This window comes from Salvia splendens, chromosome 3, assembly GCF_004379255.2.
Source record: "Salvia splendens isolate huo1 chromosome 3, SspV2, whole genome shotgun sequence".
NCBI lineage: Eukaryota > Viridiplantae > Streptophyta > Magnoliopsida > Lamiales > Lamiaceae > Salvia > Salvia splendens.
In genome coordinates, this window is record NC_056034.1 from 42,853,155 (window position 1) to 42,874,488 (window position 21,334).

The following is a 21,334-nucleotide window of genomic DNA, read 5'->3' on the forward strand; positions in this document are numbered from 1 at the left end:
CATAAATGTAGATTGGTAAAAGAGTTAATAAAGTGAATACGAGATAAAGAAAAAGTGATGCGTGAGTGAGCTAATTTGAATAGCGAGCAACGAACATGTAAGGGGACGGCCCATTGTTGATGCTCGGGATGGTCCACCACTCTCATATCTAGATTTTTGTGTATCGACAAATGTGAAACATCAAACAAAGTTAAAGGGTAGAGTTAGTACAAAAATTGGGAGGTTGTGGGGGGCAACATCACACCATCAGACAACCCCACTCCACTCTCCCCCCATCGCTAAAAAGCATTTATTGCTTGCACCCAAAAACCAAATGCTAAAAGCCACAGGCACAGCACCATCTCTCCCTCTACTCTCACCCCATACTACACCTCCGCGCCTTCTTGGACTCTGCGCCACGATTCTTCCTCTCGATTCCTCACCAAATTCTGCTTTTCTCTTCTGGTTTTTGTTGATTGCGCCAACTGTTTGATATTTTGTCTAACTGAAGAAGAAGAAGATGCCTAGGCCTGGACCCAGACCGTACGAGTGTGTGCGAAGAGCTTGGCATAGTGAAAGGCATCAACCCATGAGAGGTTTGGTTATCCAACAGATTTTCAGGTACTGGATGTTGGAATTTCCTTGATTTTAAATTATTTTTAAGAATAAAAATGTGTTCTTTATGTGAATTTGTTGAAGTTTTTGAAAAAAAATGTGTTCTTGAACAGGCTTGTACATGATAATCACTCTGCTGCAACTAAAAAGAACAGAGAATGGCAAGAGAAGCTGCCTCTTGTGGTCTTGAAAGCGGAGGAAATCATGTACTCCAAAGCCAACTCTGAGGTTTTCCCTTTTTTTTTGCTTTGACCCCATTTTTGATTTGGTGTTGGTTGAGCTGAATTTTTCTATAATTGGTGTTTACTGATTATGTTTATGTGTTGGGTAGGCTGAATACTCGAATGTTGAGACACTATGGGACCGAGTGAATGATGTCGTCGATACGATTATTCGGAAAGATGAGAGCACGGAGACTGGGGAGCTTCTGCCACCCTGTGTTGAAGGTGGGCATTTTGTTCTCTGCATCTGTATCTCCTTATTGAGTTTTGAACATTGAGCTGAATTTTTTGCTATAATTGGTGTTAATTGATTATGTTTATAGTATGTTTTACTAGTTTGAATGCTTGTTTATCGCTATGGTTTAATCGTTGCTATGTGGAATGGAATGGTGTTTTGCAGCTGCACTTAATCTAGGGTGTGTAAAGGTAAGGGCGTCAAGGAGTGAACGACACAACAATCCGAGAACTTACCTCAGATCTTCGTATCAAGAATGTAACAAAAGCATGTCTCCGAGATTCCTAAACGACAATGTGAATGAACGGAATCCTGATTTGATGCACGCTGCCAAGATGCCCCAACAACATGTGGATTCGTCTCGCTTAGTTTGGGAGTCTAACAACCGAATCACACCAAACAGTTCTAACCAGCAGCAGCACATGGCTTATTCATTTGAGAAGAAGCTTCATTGTATTGGCAATAGAAATGCTCTGGAAGTGGAGCGTAGTAATGCTTGGCTGAGTAGAAGCTCGGTGTACCCCTTGTACTATGGGATGGATTTCAAACCTGAGGTTTGTCAGTTGGGTTTTCAGGTAGCTCAAAAGTCGGACTCTGTCATTATTGGTGTGCCGGTGTTTTCATCACCTGCTGAACCTGCTTCCGAGGTTGGGTGCTTACAGAATCTATTCCCTTATGGCGAAGATAAGTTTTTTGGGAAAAGGACGTGTGAGGTAGCTTCCAAGGATACCAAAGGGAAGGGACCTCAGGCCGGCTTTGACTTGTCGCTGAGGTTGGGACTCTTTTCTGATTCGAATTCAGGCAGGGAAGACAGCTCTGGTTTCATTACTGATAGCCTTGGTCGTAGGTTATCTCCATATGAAGGCCTGCCCGTGGAGGAGTTCCCTTTCTTTCCTATGGAGCCTGCCCATAGCCAGACGTGGATGCATAGAAGTAACCAGAACGAAGAGAGTGAGAATCAGAATGCGGAATTAGTTTCTAGAAAGCGTAAGCTATCTGTTAGTGGAGATTTAGGAAATGACCAATTTTTCTGGTCACAGGATTCAACTAACCGTTTGGTCAAATGAAAAGACCTGGTATGTAGAAATTTGCCTTCTTTGTTGTATTGTGCGATTATGTCTTTTCGAGAGAAAATGAAAAAAAAATTGCAGATTGCATCTTTATGCAGTTGGAGTCTTTTATGCCACACTTCTCTGTCCGAGTTCTTGATAGGAAAGTATCAGAAGCAGTTCGTGAAAATTAAGTAACCTGCACTGGAGGTCCTACGGTAATGATATGTTACATGTTTTAAGATAATCGAATGGTCCTATTATGCAGAAATTTTATGTCTAGGGTTCATATTCTATTTATTACGCCTTTATAACATGACAGCATAGGCAACATTAGATTGTAAGCATATAACTGTGTATTCAATTATTCTGTAGCAAAAGTTATTCTTATTTATAGTGGTTGCTGAGAAAAGCTATGAAGTTGCTAGTCAATTCATGATAGAAGAATAAATATTCGCCATACCTATCCACACTTCCACTTGTATCCGGCAGCAGTTCATCGTTTTACTTCTCATTCAGTTGACCTATTACACTGTAAAGTTTTGCTAGCTGGTTTCTTTAACTATATGAAGAGAATTTACACTCGTTGAGTGATGAGATAGCTAGAATATTTGTTCCAGAGAAAGCACAAGACCTTCCCTCAGCAACCTCCTATTACCCGAATTATTTTACCGTGTCTAGGAATGCCATTGCTACAAACCATTGTTTCCACTTTCCACGGTGAGTAGGTACACAACTTGATCGGGTTGAAATATATAGCTGGCTACTAACTACTAAGGTAGATCTATTGCTGGTTTCTCCTTTTGTGTGATTTCATCATGGTGAAAGGTGGCTTATAACTTCTCTTTTTTCGAGTGCTGTCACATTCCGCTGCGTTTTCACCTCCACGCGAAAAGAAATGAGGGAAACTCCTCAGTAATAATGTGGAACTTGATGGATTTCTTGCATTTATATGTCATGTGTAGCAGAAGTTTTTATCCCATCATGATTATGCATCTTTAATTCATAGAAATTGTGCATCTTCTTCAATGCATTATCCTTTTTACTGTTTCTTGGACCATCAATGAATAGCTATTATCTTCTTGTAGTTAAATACATTTATGAGAGTTTGGTCCCCTTTTTTTCTGATTGAGTGAAAAACAGCAAAAGATTGAAGTACAAAAGATAGAGGTAAACTGTTTTTTTTTGGTTGAGGAAAACAGTGGAGTTTGTTTTACAGTAGAAATAAATATATTTATGTATTGAATGTGTTGTGGGTTTGAAATGGTTGAATTATTAAGGAGTTGTATTGTTTCATAAAAGTGGAGAGTGGTCCTTCAAAAGGATTGGTTGGCATGTGTGTGTGTTTTGATGTCACTTTATGTTCCCAATTGCAACCCAACATTACATTTGGCAGAAGAGGTGGTTTTTCACTTTAATCAATCACACCTCACCTCAATTATTCTTTGCATGTTTCACCCATTTATTATACTATATTTTGTGGCCTTTATTTGTGTAAATTAATAGCCAAATAAGTTACAAGTCATTATGATGATTTTAATTTTAATTTTTTGCTTCTATGTGGTAGGGATTGATTGTATTAGGATGAAAACAGACATGAAATAGAAGCCAACAAATAAACCTTAAACTTTTTCCATGTTTTTGGGTTGGTAAAGTAGATGTTGTGTTGGGTATTTCCATAACAGAATGTAAGGTCATAAATAAAAATTCACGGATTTAAAAATTTAATGAGGAATAAAAATGGTCAAGGATCATGTAATTATTGATGAGTTTTGTTGATAAAAGTGACTAAAATGTGTTGATGAACATGGAATGAAAGTTTTCTCTCGTGTGGAAAGTTTTTATCGCTTTAATTTAATAGTTTTAATTCTTATTTAAAAATCATTTCTCTTAATTAGTTAGCTATAGCACAAGTTGGTTGAATTTGTAGTACTTTGATTTTTAGATCATGAGTTTTCGAGAATACGATACTCTCGTATAGGCTAAGGTGGTGTTCGGTTTCAAAGATAAAATAATATCAAGATATCTAGGATTGAGTTGTGAGATTATTTTCGTCATGGGGGGTTAGCTATGACTAATTATCCCATGATTATACATCTAGGATTGAGTTGTAGGATTGAATCTCTTGAACCAAACATACTACAAATTTATTCCCGAGATACAATCTTGTAAACTAAGCACCCCTAATTAAACTCAATGTGGAAGGACGAATTAAAATGATTGCAATAGTTGTCCCCATTAGGCTATTATTCAATGGTCACAATTAGTGGGAAAAGGCTCCTAACTAATGAATCTTCTACTATGAATTTGGAAATGTGATTCTAACTCCTAAATATACTACACAAATGACAAGAAAATTATGGAGGGAAAAGGTCGCCAATATAAATTATGAAGATTACAAACTCAAAAATAAGAAGTTGCGAACTACTACTAAAATATGTCTTAGAAATCACCAAACTAAAAACTGAAAAAAATAAATAGTACAGTACATAATAAAAATGAACAAGAACTTAAAAATAGTGATCAAAATACCTACAACCCGAAATCGATAAGAACTCAAATGTAGTATTGCATACTGTCGAGATGTACACTCGAAAAGGGGGTTTAATTTGTAGAGGCACAACTATTTCTTTTGGAGTATAGTAGTAGTATTTGATTATTTAATACAGTATTTCTTGCATTAGAGCATCCTTAATGCCGCAGGCCGGACCACAACTGCGTCCTGGCCCGCGGCCTGGCGCGTTGGAGGGGAGGGAGACGCGGCTCAGGCCGCGCCTGGTGATGGCCTGGTTGCATCCCGGCCCAATGTTGTATGCTCCCAGGCCGAGCCGCAATTCAATTTTTATTTTTTAAAAATTGAGGAGATGAGTAGTTAGGGGAAATGGAACTGGAGAAAGAAATGGAAAAAGACAGGAGGGGAAGAAGATGACTGCGGGAAGAGAGGAGGGGAATGAGAGAAATGGAAAAATTTTAGGTTTAATATATTTAATAGGCTGAGCTTTATTTCAATTTTATGTATTTAAGTAGGATAATTTGTTCAATTTTAATGGGCTGGCTTTTTTAATTTTTAATTTCTATGTTTGTAATTTTTAATTTTCGAATGAAGAATGAATTTTTTGTGTTATAATTGCTCAATGTTTTCTATTTTACAAGTAAAATAGCTTGTAGTTGTGAATATTGTAATTTAATAGTTGGAGTCTGGATGAGGCCTGCAGAGTTATGAGAGTTGTGACCCAACGTAGAAAATGAGGAGAATGATGATACGAAGGGGACTTGAAGCTTCACTCCTGAACGAGCTTAAAAGTACCCACTACCGTGCTCTTGCCAATGAGCACGATTGTGAGCCCGACGCCACTATTTCTGGCTGCTCTTAGGCAAGAGCACAACACCCACAGCTGTGCTCTTCCGCAAGGACGAGCACAAGAGTCCCACCATTTTATTATTCAATTTAAATAAAAAAATTTCCATAATATTAAAATTCATTAAAAAAATTGAAATAATATTACAAATTACAAATTACAAATTACAAATAAAATAAAAAAGACATAATTAAAATCCTAAAAAATAAAAATTACATAATTAAAATCCTAAAAATTAAAAATTACATAATTAAAGCTAAAAATATCCCTGTGGAAGACTATTCATCCGGCGGTACTACCCCAAATTGTTTTTGGAGGCCCAATATGATGGCCTCGTGCGATCGAAGTTGCAAGGGGGTCATAGTTGACCTATCGGCCATATTGAGTTGGGCAAAAATCGCCCACAACGAGTTGGTGGGGGGTGGAGGTGACACATAGGGCACGGGAACGGGAACGGGAGCGGGTTCGGGAGCATCGCCGAATGAAGTCGAGGCGCGACGGCGGTTGGCCGCCGCCTTCTTCCTTCCTTGCGGTCGGCGTTGGGAACCGCTCAGGCCGGCGTCGGGGCTACCCAAGTTAGCTCCGGCGAGTTGGCTAACCACGTCTTCGGAGCCGACGTCGGATAGGGATACCGACCTTGACCGTTTGGAGGAGCCGCTAGAGGAGGGTGTTACGTCTCCCCTATACTTCGGATGCGACCGCGTCTTCTGCCAAATGTTGAGGTACTTGAACGCCTTGTAGTTCATGGATTGGTAGGTCGACATGGCGGAACTGATGATGTCGACCTCGCTCCGGCCGCTCCTCGCCGACCGCTCTTCCTGGAGGTAATACCCTTGGAACTTTTGGATTTCTTCCTCGGCTCTGTAGATGGCGTTGCGCACCATACTCTCGTTGCGCTCGATTGTTCCCTCCGGCCGATTTTCATTGTAATGCGCCACCAAAAGTGATCGCCGGATTGGTTCGTGCCAACCTTCGGATCTTCGGAGATTGACAAGAACGCCTTGAACAATTGCTCCATCTCCGCCGGAGTGTACGGTGTGCGGACACCGCGAGTAGGAGGAGTCGGAGTTTGGGAGGGGGCGGTCGACCTCGCTCTAAGTTTGGGTGTCCACCAGTATAGCCCTTCGGGGGCATCTTGGTCGTTGATCGAGTAAGGCCGGTAGTCACCTGGAACGCCCGAACTTTGGGTTTGAGGAGAGGTCGAATATTTTGTTTCCGGACTAGGAAACGGAATTAAACGAACCAATCGGGGTTCCAACCGTGGGAGCCCGGAGGGTGATCGCCATGGCCGGATATTGTTATGTTGTATGAGTGGAAGAAAGAGTGAGAATGGAGATGAGAGAATGTAGATGAGAATGTAAATGAGAGAATGTAGATGAGAATTGTGTAGTGTGGTGTGAATTTTTTGGTGTGAAAGTGAGGGTATTTATAGATGAAAATGTGTATTTTTGGGGGAAAAAATAAAAAAAAAATTAAAAGTTGGTAGAAAATGGATATATTTTTTTTGGGAAGTGAGAAAATATTTTTTTTATTTTAAATCGGTTTTTTTTAATTAAAAACCGATTTTTTTTAAAAAAAAATTCGAATGCAATAACTATATCGTTGTCCAATCATGTCCGACCACATCACCTGCTCGCTGGCACGGACGTGCTTGATGCATCGAGCAGCGCCGTGCCAGCAGCGCAAGCGCAGCGGCGGACGACGTCTTCCGTGCCGCTGGCACAGACGGACGGACGCCGTCCGTTCACCGTTGCAGATGCGGGCGTCCACTATGGCACGGACGCCCGACCGCCGCGCCGCCCCCCTTCTCGCACAGCCGCCCCACCGCCGCGGCGCCCACATCCACCCCGTTTCCACACTATAGGGCGCCGCGGTCATCGCCCCACCCATTCTTCCTCCATTCACCCCAGCCGCGGGGTCGCCCCGAATGCGGCTATCCCGCGTCCGCCACCCCCACCGTCCCCAAATGTTGTCCGCCCACCTTCTCCACTATAGCCGCCCGCCCACCGCCCCAACCCGCGGCTATAGCTGCGGGCGTCCCATAGTGGACATTCTAGTGTCCACTATATGGGGCGGACAACCCCCTCCCACCGCCGCCCCCCTTCTCGAACCGCCGCGCCGCCGCGTCAGCCGCGGCTATAGCCCCACTCCTTCTCTCTCTGCCACCCTCAGCCGCGTCCTCGCCCCGCACGCGGCGATTCCGCGTCCGCCGTCCCTCCCCTCACCCGCCACGTCCACCCCCGCGGCGGACACCCTTCCCACTATAAGCCGCCCCGCTTCCGCCCCGCCATCGCCCCGCTCGCGGCTATAGCCACGTCCACGTTATAGTGGACGCTCTAGGTGGGCACGCCCAATAGCCCCGCCCCAGTTTTTTGTCCATAGCCCCAGTTTATTGTCCACAGCCCCAAAATTCTATTTCCGCTACTATAGTGGACACCTCCAATAGCCCCAAATTTTATAATCAACTTTCATTTTAAAATGTTTCAAGTAATTACGAACAAATTTATCGGGCTATACGTACGTAGAAGAAGTCGACTATACGAATTAAAAATAAAATTTAAATTTAAATTTAAATTTAAATACAAATTAAAGTGTAAAAAAAAAAATTCAAAATGAAACCGCCGCGGCGGTTGTCCGCTGCTATAGGAGCCGCGCCTATAGCCCCGCCCGCCGCGTCCTCGCCCCGCACGCGGCGAAGCCTCGTCCGCCGCCCTCCCCCCACCAGCCGCGTCCGCCCTCGCGGCGGACACCCCCCACTATGACCGCCGCGTCGACCGACCCCACCGCCCCCCTTCGCGGCGACCGCCACGTCCACCTTATAGTGGACGCTCTCACTATAGTTTTTGAATTGGCGTGAGTCAAAAACTTGGAAAAAGGCTTTACTAAATCAAGTTTTGCACTTGGTGCGAGTCAAAAACTTGGGAAAAAAATACTGACTAAAGTTTTTCTAAAAAGAGAATCACTAGTAATTTTTCATCCATCCTATAATAATTCAAATCCTCGACTTATTGAAAAGACGAAAAGTATCTTACTAACTGTGCTACGATTCCATCCACTTATAAATTAAACCGCCAGATTATTCTTTCCTTTGAAAAATTAATGGCAATCATCCCTAAATTAAATAATCAACTAAACTTAATACTAATAAGTTACAAGTATACATGCTGTGATTAATATATGGAGATTTTGTTATATTCAGTTCGATACATATCATATGAAAATCTAAAAGCCCACGCGACACTTGTTTTTGTAGGGTTGATTGTAAATAGTGACGTTGGAGCCTAGCAGTATTGTAAATAGGGTTGATTACTATATATATATTTAGTAATAATATATGTCAATCTATGAACAAAAATATTTCTTTTACCTCCAAAATATGTAAATATATCAGTACTATCTTTTATATTTAATCACGTTTTTTTTTTCAAAAAAAAAATCCATCCTTTGATCTATTCGTTTATTTTTATCGATCATTCTCTTAATTATTATTTTCATCAACCATTTTTCTCGCTCGCAGCCTTTACTACAGTAGTATTTTCTCGCAGCAGCTTATGACAAAGACGGCATCATTATGAATAAGGCTGTACTATAAATTACAACCTTTGAAAATACTACAGTGAAAGTCAGTGACAATAAAGAAATATCCAGTCGTAAGTGTACAACAAATCATGAATTATTAAGCATTACAACCTTTGAATACAACAAATCATGAATTAATAAACATTACAACCTTTGAATACAGCGAAAGATAGTGAAAAACAAGAAATAGAAAGATAGTCAAACACTACAAACCTAATACACCCTCTGTCGTCCTCAAAATAGTTGGAGCATTTCTTTTGAGCAAAATTTAAAAAATTAATTTGTTAATGATTAAAGTAAAAAGAGTAAAGTAAGTGAAGAAATAAAATAAGAGAGAGAGTAAAGTTTTTATTGAAAAAGGAAATGACTCTACATTAGAAATAAAAATAAAGGAATATGACTCAACTACCTTCACAATGAAAGGAAATGACTCTACATTGGGATTAAAAATAAAGGAATATGACTCAACTAACATATATAGGGAGTATGTAAAATAAAATAGTATGCTAGTAGCTAATACTCAGCCTGAAAAAAGAATAATTATGTCGCAATGGTCATCACTCATCACATTAACTATTGAACTAAGTTATTGCCAAATTACGCATTCTACTTTTTCTCAACGATGAACATTCAACATTCAACAAACATAACTTATAATATTTCACTGTCACTAATAAAAAATCACGTGATAATTAATCCCCATCACTATTTAATGCTATAATCCTATCAAATCAAATCAAATCAAATCAAAACAAGGCAAGGCAGAAAATGTCGACGGCAGATGAAGAAGCGCGCAAGATAGCGATTGAGTACGCTTCCGGCGCGGTGCTTCCGATGGTGGTGAAAGCCGCCGTCGAGCTCGATCTCTTCCAGCTCATCCACAACGCCGGTCGCATTTCGGCAGCTGAGCTTGCCGCTCAGCTTCCGACGAGCAACCCCAGCGCCGCGGCCACGCTCGAGAAAATCCTCCGCCTCCTCACCGGCCACTCCATCCTGAGCTGCGAAGGCGGAGACGAGCGGCGCTACGCTCTGTCGCCGGTCGGGAAGTTCTTCATCAAGAATGAAGAAGTGGGGTCGTGCTGCGCCGCTTCGTTGATGACCCAAGATAAGGTCCTCATGGAGAGCTGGTAAGTCTTTTTCAGAGAATATAAATTAATTTTGATATAAAATTATTTTTGCTCCATTATCTTTTATTATATTTTATATAAGGCTTGAGTGTTTACTACAGTATAATTTAATGAATAGGTATCACCTAAAAGATGCGGTGTTGGAGGGTGGAATTCCGTTTGAGAGAGCACATGGAATGAGTATATTTGAGTATGCATCGAAGGAACCAAGATTAAGCAAAGTCATAAATGAGGCAATGGCTGAATCTGTTTTTATGTACAAGAAACTGATGGAGGTGTACAACAATTTTGAGGGGATTGGAAGCGTAGTTGATGTTGGTGGTGGAACTGGAGCATTGCTTAGCATCATCATTTCCAACAATCCTTCCATTAAGGGTATCAATTTTGATTTGCCTCATGTCGTTCAACAAGCTCCATCTTACCTAGGTCTATTTCTCTCTCACTCACTCATCATCATACTTTTCTATTTACATATACATGTATCTAAGTTACATATTATATGGGTTCAGGTATAGAGCATGTTGGTGGAGATATGTTTGCCAGTGTGCCCAAAGGAGATGCAATTCTCATGAAGGTACATTATAAACTCCATTATGTTATCATTTCAATAAAAAAAAAACAATAAACAAAGACAAAACAGTGCCAAGATTTTACGTTGAAAACTCCGAGACAAAAAAAATTAGGGTAACAACCATTTAGACTTTTTTAAGGTTTGGTGGCTAATAGAGAATAAATACCCAATTTAATGGCCTCACAGGCCTCTGTCCGTGAAATGTCGTCCAGTTTTGCTATTTTGATCCATACGTGAAATGTTGTCCACTTTACTTTTTTTCTATTTTTGATAAATGGACCCTACTTTCTAATAACTCATTACACTCACATTATTTTATAAAACTAAGTATATAAATATGAGGCCATTTTCCACTAACTTTTTCCTTACCCTTTTCTTCAAACTCGTTCCGAGTCAAACATGGACAACATTTTGCGGACAGAGGGAGTACTATTAGCCACATTTAATATTATCTTCTTTCCATTTTGGCCCCTTCCGTTTTCATTTTTGTTACTCCCTCCGTCCCCAATAATTGTCCACTTTGGTTTCAGCACGTGTTTTAAGAGATGTAAACAAAACTGGATTAAAAAATTAATTGAATACGAGTCTCACATTTATATATTATTTTTATAATAAAATGTGAGTAAAATGAGTTAGTAGAATGTGACTTATATTTATGGTAAAAAATAAAAATGAATAATTAATGGGGGACAGATAAAAATGATAAAAATAGATACTTAATTTGAGACGCAGTGAGTGTTATAGATCTCTTTTTTATTTATCCATCTATCAACCAATAACACCTCAATCATTTTATTTTATCAGAATGTTCTGCATAATTGGGACGACGAAAAATGTGTCAAAATTTTGAAAAACTGCAAAGAATCTCTGTCAGAAAACGGGAAGGTGGTAATTGTCGAAAGTGTCCTTTTGGAGAACCCGAAGAGTGGGGAAACTGCAGTGGAGTTGTTGAATTTGCTGATGTGGAGCTATAATCCGGGAGGGAAGGAGAGGACAGAAACGGAATTTCGCATCTTGGGAAAGCAAGCTGGATTCCAAGGATTCCGCAAAGTCTGCTGTGCTGCTGGTTCTTGGTTCATGGAATTTTACAATTCAAGTGCTGAATTTCCAATATAAAGGAATTCTTGATTGTGCTTGTGTTTAGCTTTTCGATTGGAGAACATTCTTCAATCAATAAATATAATAAGTTTGCTTTTATAATGTGTGACATGCAATCTCATGTATTGTAATTCATTGGTATTTACCAATGACTTCATTCATAAAAACAATAATTTGTGATTTAATTATTGAGTTGTTTAATCATGCACGCAACTTGTACCAAACCCCATTTTACATTAAGTTGGAATAAATTTAATTAATTATAGGAATGTGTTTTATAAGGAAAATGTATTTATTATACTCACTTATTTAGATTATCCATTCACTTAAAAAATAAATGACTATGATTCGAATTGTTGTGAGTTGAAACTTGGAAAAAAAACTTGGTAAAGTTAAATCTACAAAGTAAATTAGATTCTCAAGCAGTGCTTTATCCTACTAAAAAGTTAGTATCAATACATGGTGTGGTTGATATGTGAAGATTTTGTTAAATTCAATTCGATACATAGGGTTCATTGCAAATAGAATTGCAATAAACATAATTTTCTCATGTAAATATGATTTTTGGGGAACAAAACGGCATCGTTAGGAATATCAAGAACTATTTATACTTCACTTATTTGTTGCAGTAGTCGTAAATGTATAACGACTCAGGAATCGTTAGAAATTACAAGTTTACAACCTTTGAATATAGTCAAAGCTAGTGACAAAAAAGAAATTGAAAGATAGAGACAAAAAAGAGATTCGATCTTTTTTGAGTTAGTCATAAATGAATAACGAATCAACAATTATTAGTATAAATAACCTTTGAAAATGGTGAGAGATTAATAGTACCTTTTAATTAAATAGTCAGAGATAGTGCCAAAAAAAGAGACTACCATTAGTTTTCGGAAGAAAATGTGTCACTGTAAGTAAAAGTTTAGTAGTGAAGACACGTTACCAAAAGCAAATACTTTCTCCATCCTTGATGAAAAATTTCATTTTTATTTGGTTACTATAACAATTGAAAATCTATTTTTAAAAATATATTTTGAGTAAGTAAACCTCATACTCTAGTTATTATTCTATGGCTTATTCTATGGCATCAGCAGGGGTGACCTAAGGCGTGCCCTACATGTCAGCATTTTATCCTCCTACCCTTTCACCTGCAGTGGGCGCCCTAAGAATTTCCTTTTATTTGAATATTTAAATAAATACAAAAATTGGGAAAAACCTTCATTTCATTTATAAAATTAATACATTACAATACGAATTAAAAAAATACGCAAACTCAGCGACGACAGTTACGGGCCCACACTTCTTCAATCATGTCGTTCATGAGCTGAGCATGGTCTTGTTGGTTGCGCATTGAGGCTTGTCTAGATAGAACCTCATTGAAGCCCGTCGGTAATCCTTGAGCGGGGGGCGCGGTCGCCGTGCTGGAGGAGCAAGATGCACCTTCATCATCAATCCAATCGGTGATGCTCCCACCTTCATGTTCGACTATCATGTTGTGCACGATAATGCACGCATACATGACATCAGCGATGACTTCCTTGAACCAGAGACGTGTCGGCCCTTTCACTATTGCCCACCGTGATCGGAGCACACCAAATGCCCGCTCCACATCCTTCCGCGCAACCTCCTGCTTTTGCGCAAATAAAACTCTCTTCTCACCGATTGGACAACTGATCGTCTTCAGGAAAATAGGTCACCTTGGGTATATGTCATCGGCCAAGTAGTACCCCAGGTGGTATTGGCGCATGTTGGAAGTGAACTCGATGGCCGGGCCGTTGCCACTGCATTGCTCGGTGAAGAGGGTGGATGAATTGAGGACGTTGATGTCGTTGTTCGACCCGGCTACACCGAAGTATGCATGCCAGATCCAGAGCCGATGGTCAACGACGTCTTCGAGGATCATCGTCGGGTGGCTGCCCTTATATCCACTAGTAAATTGGCCTCTCCACGCCGTCGGATAATTCTTGCACTCCCAGTGCATACAGTCGATGCTCCCTAGCATCCCAGGAAAGCCGTGCGTCGTCTCGTGCATCTTCATCAGGCCCAGGCAATCTACAGCAGTCGGCTTTCGCAAATATGTGTCGATGTAAACCTCCACAACTCCCCTACAAAATCTCTTCAGGCACTCGCAGCCTGTTGTCTCTCCGACGTGGAGGTACTCGTTGAACATGTCCGCCGTGGTGCCGTAGGCCAACTGACGGAGTGCAACCGTGCACTTCTGCAACGGCGTAAGTCCGGGTCTGCCATGCCATCTTCCCGATACTCGAAGTATTCATCACGTGACTCCAACGTCTGGACAATGATGAGAAAAAGGTAACGAGGCATTCTAAACCGGCGGCGGAAAACAGTCGGGCCCCACCGTGGTTGCTCGGCAAAATAGTCTGCAACTAGACGTTCGTGAGCTGCGACGTGTTCGCGGAGGACAAACGTCCGACGTCGAATAGGCCTGGGGTTCTGCTCCACCGCCGCCTCCTCGCGCTGCATTTCGGCTAAGCATTCCGCCATTGCGTCTTGAACGGCTGCATTTAAGGCTTGAGTCAAGGTCGGACTACCACCCTCCGAGGAACTCCGGTCGTCGTCGTGGTTCAGTTTGGTTTGTGAGAGATGGAGAAATGTGAGAGATGAGAGAAATGAGAGATGTGAGAAATGTTCGTATGAAAAATAAAATGAGGCATCGGACGGACGATGGCGCGGTCGATGCCATATCGTCCGCGCTTCGTCCGCGCACCCACAGTGACGGACGATGGCGCGCCCGAGGCATCGGACGGCCTATTTGGACCCTTCAAATTATTGTAGTAGCTATGTTTCTTATTCTGATTATTGAAAAACATTTATACTATCACTCCTTATATATTTTAAATTTGTCGCCGTCTAATTTTTGGCTCCGAATAATTAATTCGTGACATATTTATTCCTTTTAAAAAATTAAAATTTGTCGAATTCTGATCAATTCTAACTTAAAAATGTTTTTTGTACTAAATGATGTCATTTTATTAAAATAAATACTTCTATTTTTTCATTTTTACTTTCTTATTTTAATAAAATGGCATCGTACTATTAAACATCAACAAACTTCGTTTTGAACATGGACGGAGACATGTATAAAATTAAAGTTTAATGATTTAATAATTTTTCAAGTCTTATAGAACCGACCAACATTTAATAAAATTTAAATAACTTTTATGTCTTTTTTAATAGTATTTTCATTTGTTTAGACTTTGGCGCATATAACAATTGTATATTTGTATGTCTGTCTTGTTGCACTAATATAGATCCAATAATATAATTCCCTCCATCACATTCAAAATGATTATCACCATTTTTTTTAATTTTTGGAATAAAATTTTCATCTTCTATCCTTATTAATATATTTAATTATTTTTTTTCTATTTTACGTATGTAACTCTATCTAAAATCTTGTGTCATTCAAGAAAATGATAATCTTAATTGAAAGAGAGTGTAAAATATAAGAGTTGATATCGATGGTTGAATTTAACTTGACTTTAAAATATTGTATTTACCTTCGAATTTTGTACTTACATTTACATTTTTTGGCCGAATGAAATTCACAAATAATGAACAATGTTTTACGAGTAATCGGTATTTACTACTATCTTATATATCTACCATAAGGTCCATAACTTATTGATATATATTCTTATAAAATATTTTAAACTTCAAGCACAACAAATAAATACTACTATTTTCATTTAAAATCTCCATATAAGGAGTTGGCGTCGACTCAGCCCATTAGCCCATTTCTAGAAGACCAGCCCATAAATGTCTGTGTTAAATGGGCTTAAACTAATCTATTATCCATTAGTTTAATTAACCAGCTTGCCTTGATTTGGTTTGAAAAGTTGACTTTTGTTTACCATTTTACTCTTAATTTGTTTAATGGATTGGAATGTATATTAATAAAGTGTATTCTATTTCATTGTAAATTTGTCTCGAAGAAAAGAGGTATATAATCATTTTCTCTATAAATCTCTAACTTCTTTTCTATAATATTTTTTAGTAAGTGAGAAGAAATGTGTTGATTTTTACTAAAAAATGAAATGACTTTACTACTATGAAACGTATCAAAATGACAAAATGACTTCACTTATATAGAGGAGGGAGTATAAAATTAGGGAAAAAATATGAAGAATTAAAAAGGGGATATCACAACAAAAAAATAAAGTGAATTAGGTAAAAGATATGAAGAATTAAAAAGGGGATATCACAACAAAAAAAAATAAAGTGAGGCTATCAATACAACTACAATTTAGTTTTTCTCTTCCTTTCTCGTATTTTAACAGTTTCGTATTAAAACGTCTCATTCTCCAAGTCTCTAGTTTTAGGAGATGCATTAAACACACGCATTGCTACCGCCATCTAGCAATATCTCTCCAATTAATTTGCATCAATTATTCAATGTCTTCACGTCAAATAATTGTAAAATGAAATTCATAACAATATAAATAACAAAATTACTTCAATAAATCCTACTCCCTTTATCCCATTATTAGCGATTCGTATTCATTTTTGGGACGTCCCACTTAAAGTGAGCCATTTTTTGATAAAATATAATACAATTATTCTCTCTTATCTAATTGAATTTTCTACTTTGTTCTCTCTTCACTCATCAACTTTATTCTCTCCTTTACTTAATTCTTTCTCTCCTTGACTCTTTAAACATCATTTTTGAGATCTCATGTCCAAAAGAATTAAGATTTTAAAATGTAATCAGTGTTGGATTTCGTTGGCGCGTGTCCAAATTTTTTTTATGAGGTCATCTTGGAGGGTAGCATGAGCTTGTTTTTCACGCATAGAAGCATGTCATATTGCAAATTCTTGGTAGTAGGGGGTGCACCTTGAGCTAAGCAAAGAACAACGGTCAATCTAGAAGTAGAAGCAGCGTGTTCATCATGCCACTTAGCAACATTGTCTCCTTCATATTCAACTATCATGTTATTCATTATAATTTATAATACATGCATACAAGATTTCAAAGAATATCGACCAAAGCCACAATCGTGCTAGACCTTTTACTTTCACCCAACATATGAATTTGGAATTATAAAATAATTACCCCACTCCCACCCCCAAAACTACCCCACCACCGACCACCGTGGCGTGCCCTCGCAATAGGCGGCGCCACTTGCCGGGACGTCTCGGGTGGCGCGGCGCCTCCCTCCCCTTGGCCTCCATTGCAGATGGCCTTAATACATCATGTCAAAGTGTAATGGACAAAATATTTGTAAGTTTCTATTAACAGGAAATAAAAAAATAGATATTATGTTTCAGTATATATGTGATAGGATAAAAATATGCCATAAAAGAATTGAACAGTGGTGCCCCGCCAGTAAGTGTAGTGATGGATCCGCGAATTTCTGATGTTAGTAAAAGCTGGTAGAGAATGAAAACTACAACACACAGAATTTACGTGGTTCGATTTACTGAAGTAAATCTACGTCCACGGGAAGAAGGGAGGGCAAGATTGTATTGCTTGATCTGGGATTACAGCTTACAACACAGACTTGCTATATGATTTTATCTCTAGAGAGCTTAACCTTCTTCTATCTGATCTAAGTTCTATTTATATCTTGAACTAAGATCGTGGCTTGCATCACCACCCTAAGTCGTGGATGTCGTGTAGGTCATGGCCTAAGATCGTGGATGTAGCGTAGGTCATGGCCTACGATCGTGGCCTGAGTTGACACCACGTGGTAGTGGGTGTGTTGGACATCCTGTATGGGTCCACTAACTCCTTGTTCGGTCGAATACTGAGACCGAACTGCTTTGGTTGCCGATCTGAGAGTAGAGCTTGATGCCGACCTGAGAGCAGAGCTTGATTGGATGGCTTTTACCGAGCTGTAGGCTGAGGCCGAACTCTTTGGTAATGCCGAACTCATACTCCTGCTTTGGTTGCCGATCTGAGAGTAGAGCTTGATGCCGACCTGAGAGCAGAGCTTGATAGGTTGGCTTTTACCGAGCTGTAGGCTGAGGCCGAACTCTTTGGTAATGCCGAACTCATACTCTTCCTTGGGCTTTGGGCTGATGGGCCGTCATTGCTGTTGGGCTTGTTTAGTACGCACCCCATCACTACCCCCCCGAAAAGCGAAGTGAATCACTTCGGCGAAGCGAGTCACTTCGGCATTCTGGAAAAGGGTACGGGGGAGGCTGAAGTCAGGGGACGTGCCCTGCGCGTGACTGCATTAAATGCGGCATTAAATGCGACAGTAAAATCCGGCCGTTGAATCCTGAAAAGGTGGGATATGAAACGGTGCGATGATTTGAAATCTTTTCCAAATCTGATAAATACCGCCTTTCTTCATCATTCGAACACCTTTGCTATTGGCTTCTTCTGCACTCTCTATCTTTTGCGTGAAAAATTTCCTTCCGCTTTCAAAAATTTCCACAGGATTTCTTCAAACTTTCAAAGAGTAAGAACCATGTCTGCTTCTTCTTCGTCTGAGTCTGGTAGCGGTAGAAAAGGGGGTAAGGGGTCTTCTAGCCGGAAAGAATCCGGGGAGAAGACCGTAGAGTATTTTCACAGTATCTTGAGTAAGGATACTGTGATATCCCTTCACGAAAAATACTCTTTTCCTGGGGGGAAGGTGGTGGTACCTGACGGTGATCATAGGGCTGACTCCCCGCCGGAGGGTTACGCCACCGTGTACGAGGCCTGCTTAGAATGCGGGCTTCGTTTCCCCCTCCCTTCTGCCTTTATAGAATTACTAGATTTTTTTCAGTTTCCTTTAGGCCAGGTGACTCCGAACTCTTGGAGGCACTTGTCGGCCTTCGCTGCCGAACTCCGTAGGTTAGATAAGGATCTGTCTCTGCGGGCAATCCTTAATTTTTTTCAATTTAAAAGGAAGGGATCTTGGTTTTACTTGATCCCCTTACAGCCTTTTAGGGCATTCTGCAAAACCAAGTGGCCGAAATGGCAAAACCGCTTCTTTTTTTATAATAGGACAGCGGCTCCGGGCTTCCCCTGGAGAGGGCCGAAGTCCGTGATTCCTCATCCTCGGTTAGAACCATTGGCCGAGCTCGATGGCGAGCTCAACAAGATTCCCATAGTTAGGAAACAATACACGGAGTCTGAGCTCGTCAAGGGCGACGTCGTGTTCGACATCTCGTCTTCGGACGAAGAGGCCGAGGGTGAGGATTTCTCTTTACCTTTATGTTCTACTGCTTTAACGAAGAAAACTAACCTTGCTTTCTTGCTTTTTGGCAGTGTACATGCTGAACAAGGCTACCCGAAAATCTTCGGAGTCCAAGGAGCCGGAGAGGCCGAAAACCACCAGCTCGGCGTCTGATGCCGAGAGGACTCCGAAAAGGCAAAAAACCTCTTCGGATCCGAAGAAGCCGGAGTCAACTTCGGCAAAGGGGAGGGGGAAGGCCCAGAAGCCCCCGAGAGCGCCAGAGAAAGACGTGGTCTTGGCGCCTCCTTCGGAACATATCTGTGAGCCGTTTTTATGGCCCACGGACTTCGCCGAGGTGAATTCTCTTCTTGATTTTCTGGCCTTGCTTTTTTCCTGTATTTTTTGTGGTCCCTTTGTTGACTTTTTTCTTTATTCATTTTCAGAGGAACGATATGCTCTCCAAGCTCGTCGCCGTCGAACTCTCCAAAGCGTCCAATGACTATGCTGAGATGCAGAGGAAGTTGGCGGCTGCTTGTCATCGGGCCGAACAGGCTGAGGCTAACTTTGAGAAGGCCAGAGCTGCTAGGATCTCGGCCCAGGATGAAGCTCAGTTTGCCAAAAACCAGCTCGTCATCCAGCGGGAGCAGACGAAACGGAGGGATGCTGCTGCCGTGGTTGCCCAAGGGGAGGCTCTCCGTGTTTACACGGAGAAACTCTTTTTGAGCAGCCAGTTCTCGGCCTTTGTCGGTAGTCTGGTAAGGCTAATTGCCGATAAGGGCGAGCAGGGGGCCGACGTCGTGCTGCCTCTGTACAGCCGAGAGATAGCAGCTCGGCTTCAGAATCTGCCGCTCCTTGAGGAGCTCGCTTCATCTTCGGTCCTGCTTTCTGCAGACCGAGTCCGGAGTTGTCGAGCTGATCGGGACGAGAACCTGGAGGCTATCTTTGCCTCCGTGGGACCCGTTTCACCCGCTTCGACTTACCACGGAGAGGGTGAGGCCGAGCCGCTGGAGCTGGAGGCCGAAGTCGAGCGGGCCGGGCATCCGGAGAAGGAGGCCGATCAGGAGGCGGAGGCGAGGCCGGCAGGATGCGAGGCCGAGGCTGAGGTAGCTCAGGAGAAAGAAGCTGAACCAGACCAAGGAGCCGGAGACGAAGCTGACGGAGTATGATTTCGTCTCCCTTCTCTTAGTCTAGTTTCTTCCTTGTAAAATGGCCTTGAAGCCCTCCTAGTGTAAAAAATTTTCCTTGTGAATGAAAAATTCTCTACACTTGTCTTCGTATAGCTTTTCGTACTCGCCTTTATTCCTGTTGTATTTTACTATCTGCTCGGTACAGCTGCCGAACTAATATAGCTGCTTTGTACTCAAGGAGATGGAGATACTTCACTGGAAACGGCTGTACTCTTCGGCTTTAGACGAAGCTGAGAAAAGAGCTATAGCCGATCAGACGAAGAATGACGAGCTTCTGGCTCGTTTAGTGAAGCTGGAGGCCGATAATAAGGACTTAGAGTCCGATAAGAAGGATCTGGAGGCCGAGCTGAATACGGCCATTGCTGAGAGGACTGCGTATGAGGATTATATCCGTGAGCGCGGGGGAGTTACCATCTCGGATGTTCAGAGTCGAGTTGACGAACTGTGGGAGGAATATCATGTACTCCGTATGAACAATGTGCTGGAGAGCCCGGCTTGCCAACAAGTTGTGACATCACTGCGGCGTTGGGCTTCTCTGTACAACATTGTTCTTTCTCGGCGCCCCTCCATAGAAAGATTCCTTCGGCATATCGTGCCAACAGATGCTCGCACTCCAGATCAAACCTCTGGTTCCCTTGTTCAAAATCCTACTCCCAGCCAACAACGAACTCCGGAACAGCCGGAAACGTCAAGACGAGAACGGGCTCAGGAGCAACCGGAATCGTCAAGACAGGGACGGACTGAAATTCGCCGAGGAGTTGTGACTATGAGCGAGCAAGATCAGCAGATGCTTATTGCAGAGACTCTTCATCGCCGAGGTGTTAGGACTTCTCGGGCTCGGGGAAGAGGCGTTGGGTCGAGGATAGCATCTCGTCGACCTGCTTATTCTTCATCTGCTCGGAACAACCGAACTCGGCTTCCAGAGGATTTTGCAGATAGGTGGCTTAACTTCAGCAACCCTGGACAGTAGAATAGTCCTTCGTAATAGCGTAACGCCATTTTGTAGGGTAGCTGAGTTGTATGCCGAACAAGATTTGAAAAATGAAATTTTGTTTTCGCTTCTAATACTGTATTTACAGCTTAGCGAAAAAATTTCATCGTACTCGTCCTCGGTCTTATGAAGTAAACTTCTTTGACCGGACTTGGGCCTTGGTCTTATGAAGTAAACTTCTTTGACCGGAATTGGT

At 41.3% G+C, this 21,334-nt stretch overlaps 2 protein-coding genes across 4 annotated transcripts; both read left to right on the top strand.

Annotated features, from left to right (window-relative positions):
* Nucleotides 1–202: 202 nt before the first annotated feature.
* LOC121796183 lies at nucleotides 203–2,493 on the top strand. Of its 3 annotated transcripts, XM_042194947.1 has the most exons (6): nucleotides 203–600; nucleotides 708–822; nucleotides 926–1,040; nucleotides 1,216–1,822; nucleotides 1,898–2,126; nucleotides 2,219–2,493. In XM_042194947.1, the coding sequence occupies exons 1-5, from the start codon at nucleotides 500–502 to the stop codon at nucleotides 2,115–2,117; spliced, it is 1,158 nt and encodes a 385-aa protein (XP_042050881.1). In that variant the 5' UTR covers nucleotides 203–499; the 3' UTR covers nucleotides 2,118–2,126; nucleotides 2,219–2,493. The 3 variants fall into 3 exon arrangements, with proteins under 3 accessions (XP_042050881.1, XP_042050879.1, XP_042050878.1); XM_042194945.1 differs by having other exon boundaries at nucleotides 207–600; nucleotides 1,216–2,126; nucleotides 2,202–2,493; XM_042194944.1 differs by having other exon boundaries at nucleotides 207–600; nucleotides 1,216–2,126.
* A 7,299-nt stretch (nucleotides 2,494–9,792) lies between these two features.
* LOC121793860 (caffeic acid 3-O-methyltransferase-like) lies at nucleotides 9,793–12,096 on the top strand. Its single transcript, XM_042191888.1, has 4 exons — nucleotides 9,793–10,164; nucleotides 10,283–10,590; nucleotides 10,674–10,738; nucleotides 11,540–12,096. Exons 1-4 carry the CDS (start codon nucleotides 9,806–9,808, stop codon nucleotides 11,849–11,851), a joined length of 1,044 nt encoding a protein of 347 aa, XP_042047822.1. The 5' UTR covers nucleotides 9,793–9,805; the 3' UTR covers nucleotides 11,852–12,096.
* The last annotated feature ends 9,238 nt before the right edge of the window (nucleotides 12,097–21,334 follow it).